Source organism: Vigna angularis, chromosome 8 (genome assembly GCF_016808095.1).
Source record: "Vigna angularis cultivar LongXiaoDou No.4 chromosome 8, ASM1680809v1, whole genome shotgun sequence".
NCBI classification, from domain to species: domain Eukaryota; kingdom Viridiplantae; phylum Streptophyta; class Magnoliopsida; order Fabales; family Fabaceae; genus Vigna; species Vigna angularis.
Window position 1 is genome coordinate 34833361 of NC_068977.1, and position 4565 is coordinate 34837925.

At 33.6% G+C, this 4565-nt stretch overlaps 1 protein-coding gene across 2 annotated transcripts; it reads right to left on the minus strand.

The window, feature by feature from the left end:
* Positions 1-209: 209 nt before the first annotated feature.
* On the minus strand, positions 210-3451 carry LOC108343918 (uncharacterized). 2 transcript variants are annotated; one of them, XM_017582363.2, is made up of 3 exons: positions 2787-3447; positions 1961-2032; positions 210-470 (listed from the first exon to the last, which is right to left on the minus strand). In XM_017582363.2, the coding sequence occupies exons 1-3, from the start codon at positions 3396-3398 to the stop codon at positions 423-425; spliced, it is 732 nt and encodes a 243-aa protein (XP_017437852.1). In that variant the 5' UTR covers positions 3399-3447; the 3' UTR covers positions 210-422. The 2 variants fall into 2 exon arrangements, with proteins under 2 accessions (XP_017437852.1, XP_052723517.1); XM_052867557.1 differs by having other exon boundaries at positions 210-2032; positions 2787-3451.
* Positions 3452-4565: the final 1114 nt, after the last annotated feature.

Sequence of the window (4565 nt, forward strand, 5' to 3'; positions counted from 1 at the left end):
ACAGTATAAGTAAGCGACGAAAGCAAATCACTTGGTTAAACCACCATTCCATTTTTCCTAAAAGTATTTACCAACCAGTGGAATAAAAGAACTATCAAAACAAAACTCAACAAAAATCCGGGTGTGCACTGTGAATATATAAGCGCCCTAAAAGGAGAGAAAAATCAGATTATGAGGGAAGATATATTTTTATTTCTGAACTACAAGACTGAAAAACTCCCAGGTAACATTTTCATTAAATTATTAATTCATAGGAGGGTTGAATACAAAATGCAGGTGGTTTCTAGTTAATCGTTATTTACAAGGGTGTGGAACCATGTACAGATTATACGGCACGCTAACAATAATGTAATGAATACGAACACCACCACCACCAGAGCAGTATAGATAAAGGATGCTAAAGATTAATACCGCATCATGTATCACCCAGCTTCAATATCTGCGCTCTGATCCAGCGGATCACCCAATGACTGAAGCAAGTGAATAACGCATTAGCAAGTTCTATATATTAAATTAAGATATGCTTAATTACAAGAATTTAAGAATATGAAACAAGACGGAATAAGACAAAAGGCCTGCATAACTAAAACTTGAAAAATTGAAAGTACCAAACGAGAAGCTCATACTATAATTTAGTTCAACCTTAAACTTTTGAAACTGCGTAAAAACAAACAGTAAATAATGATGATTGGTACCGAGGGTAAATTCTATTAGAAACTCAATCGCCCAGTAGAGTACTCCAGGATTTAAGAAACATGGATAATGGTTAACAGAAAAACGCTACTAGGCTGACAAACACCGATTCAAATTCTATCTAAAAATCAAAAATACCAATTTCAGTTTAAAAGGCATAAAACAGATATCCTTTGAAGTTTCCAGTGTTATACTAAGGAGGATTGCACAGAGCCACAGGAAAGAATAGCTTTATGATAATGTTTCACTAATAAAAGCATGCAGCTACAAAACGAATAGATTAACCAGTGAAATAAGACTAACTAAACAAAGGCAGAAATATGGTAGCATAAGCAATTTATAAAAAAGGGTCCTATAACGCAACCCAAGCAATTTATAAAAAAAAATGAGAATCCAAGTGAAAATGAGGCGAGGCGATCAATGATAACAGTTTTGCATATAGGAGAACACTGTAATTTCTACGTCCTTTGTATGGTGGTTTGAACTTCTCTTTCAAAAACAGCCTATATGATTGAAGCAGCCTTCTATGGCAAAAAAACATGATAATTTAAGTTTAATCTGAGCAGTTTCTCAAACAACAGCTAAGCTAAAGAAGATCTCTACGGCAAGACTGTAAGAGACGTGCTCTCTAGTCTTAAGCTAATACATGTAGCTGCTATGCACATATATGAAGTGAACACATTTATTTGATACCTTTCGCTTGTTTGAATTTTCAGAAACTTACAGGAGAAAGGCAAGCAACAATTCAAAGAAAAATTACACACACAACTCCACGCGCCCTTTTCTAAGTTGTGTTCAAGCAAACGAGCTAGAGCCTGTGGTTAGTTCAAATTTCTATTACATAAAAAGTGCCCACCAAGTTTATGCAGCTTCTAATATAAAGCAGACGAGGGACTGTCCAATATTGCCTCTTTTTCTCCACACTGACTTTGAGTTGGGTTTTAACTCTCTTGACAAATAAAGGTGCCTAATGTAACCCCGTCCCTCTAGGGTAGTAAGAGCAGACAAAGCGTTTGATAGTAAGCCAAACAGAACTTAAATACTTGCTACGAGTTGCACAAGGTATAAAAGAGACAAGTGCATTGCATTTGAACCTAAAAATTACTTGCTGGAGTATAAATCAGATAAAGCATGCAATTCAGTAAAAAAATATGGACAGGATCAGCGGAACAATTTCTATCTATAGATGACAAAGATCATTCCTGGGCTATGAATATGGAGACAAAATTGTAAATGGTAGACAGATATGAGAAATGAAAATCCTCACCTCAGGAAAGCAGTCTTGACGCACAATTCTCTGCTGGTTTATATTCACATAAACTTCGCATGACACCGTCGCCTAGATTAAGCATACAGTATTTAGATATAATGGAATCAAATAGACAAAAGCATGGACATTAATCGTGTCAATTTCCAGTAAATACAACATCCTCCAGATAGCAAGTTCCACCAATCAAATACGAGATTTTAAGCTATATAGTTACAGCAAAACAATATTGGTAGTAACAGTATTTTACCACCATTGAATTAAAAGATTACATTCGGAGAAAAAAATTCACCTTCATCCCCTGAAGCATCTTTCAAGTAAATTAAATGCAAAAGCTAAGTAATCCACTCATGGGAAATTCTAAATAGTATGAAAAAAATAATGCAAAGTAACTAATCTGGTCTATCACAAAAAAATTTAAAATCCTCCACAACATACTCCTGCTAGACGAAGAATGCTTTAAATGTTTTTAATGCTTCCAACTCATTAGACACAGACACACGTACTATGTTTTGTCCAACTTGTTTTTCTACATTACTATTTAACCTATAATATAAAACCACGTTTAATTTATGCATCAATATTGTAGTTCAATTTATACATTACAAACGATTCATAAATAATCATTAATAATATTACTTTTAATTTATTTAATATACAAGTCAATATACAAACTTATAGTACTGTAAAAATATGCATGTCTCTGCATAATTTATTTACAATTCCCCCAAAATCAAAGAGTGTTTGAGTAGCGGATAAAGTGTGAATCAGTTTTCGAGCAAAAAAACAACCGAAATTGAATTAAAAGATTACTGGAATTTGGTACCTTCAAAGGAACAGTGAAGAAGAAAAGCCCCAACTTCCCTTCAACTCGCGACTCAGTGTCAAACGGAATCACACCCTTAGCGATATCTTCGATAAGGTAGAACGCATCGTAGAGAACCTCAAACCCGTCGACGGTGAGCGTGGCGTCGACGTAGGAGGAGGCGCGCGCCCTGATGCGTCCACCGGTTCCAGGGGCGGTGACAAACCCTATTTGGCGGCCGCGGTAGCCAACGGAGACGGCGAGGGTGTCGTACGATAAGGAGAAGAAGTCTCGGTTGCGAACTTTGACCGTGAGGGAGAAGGAAATGTCGAGAATGGGCTTCGGGTTGGTTCGGATCCCAATGTGGTTCAGCCCGATCCGGACGAGGCGTACCTCCGGGTCGGAGGGGAAGAGGAGGAAGGCTGCACCGGCGAAGAGGATGAAGAGGAAGAGTGCGGAGGAGTAGAGGATGCAGCGGCGGCGACGGCGGTGAAAACGAGGGCGGTAGGTGGGTAGGAGAACGACAACGTTTTGGGGGTAAGAACTAGGATTTGGGTAATGATAAGCGTAAGGATTGGGATTAGGGTTTGAGGGAAGGGGCGAGTAAGAGACGAACTCGTCCTTCCCAGTCATCTTTCAATTTCAACAATAGATCCAATGGTTGTTTTTGGAGATAAACGCATAAAACAAATCATACGATATCAACACGATTATAAAAATTTTAATTTCTGCTTAACTTTAATCACAAAAATTAAAACAGGATTGTTTTATATGATATGATTATGTGTTGGCATTTTTCAATTGGTCATTCGTACATTATATTAGAACCACAGATATTATAATTTGTTTTCTTTTTCCGAAAACTTTCACAGTTATACCTGATCCAAAACTGTGTATACATCACAAATATTATATTAGTTTTTCTTTTAACAAATGAAAAATAAACTTTTTTTATATTATTGTTATTATATTAAGCTTTTACAGTATATCAATATCATATATTTATTAATCATTATCACCTATGTTTATTTCTATCACACTTAATAATTTTACATAAATTAGGTGTTGAGGTATAAATAAAAACAAATAACTTTGTTCTTCATTTTTAGTGATTTTACCATTTTTCTAAAACTAATATTTCTTTTTTATATCTTAAACCCAAATCAAAGGGATTTATTAGTTCACTAATTCAAAATAGAATTCCACATATAAAATCTGTAACTCTTTTAAAATATGGAGTAAATTAAAGTATTAACATTTTACTATTTTGACAACAATAGGTAAACAAGACCATGGTTGTCTTTACACAATGTCATCCGTCGTCACATAAACGTGTCATATAAATATCATATATTAAACACATTTTACGGATGAAAAAATTTCATTTTATAGAAAATATTGATAAATTAATTGAGATTATTAAAACTTAAGGTTTTAGAAAAAAATATTAGTTGATGGGTTTAGAGTGATGGTTAATATTCCTTAATCAAAATGATTTGTTAAAAATTGCATTGCCACTACTGAAGCTAACTAATTTTCTTTATAACCAAAACATTTTATATTATTAATTTGTATATTTTTTAGTGGTTTTTAAAAAATAAATTACTAAAGATAAAATTAATGAGAGTGGAGACTACATTTCCTATAATAAATATTGATATTTTAATTTTTCTATTAAGAGTGTTTCACATTATATTTTAATTTGTGTCTATAATTTTTATTTTTATTTTATATATGATCTAGCTATATATATATATATATATATATATATATATATATATATATATATATATATATTAT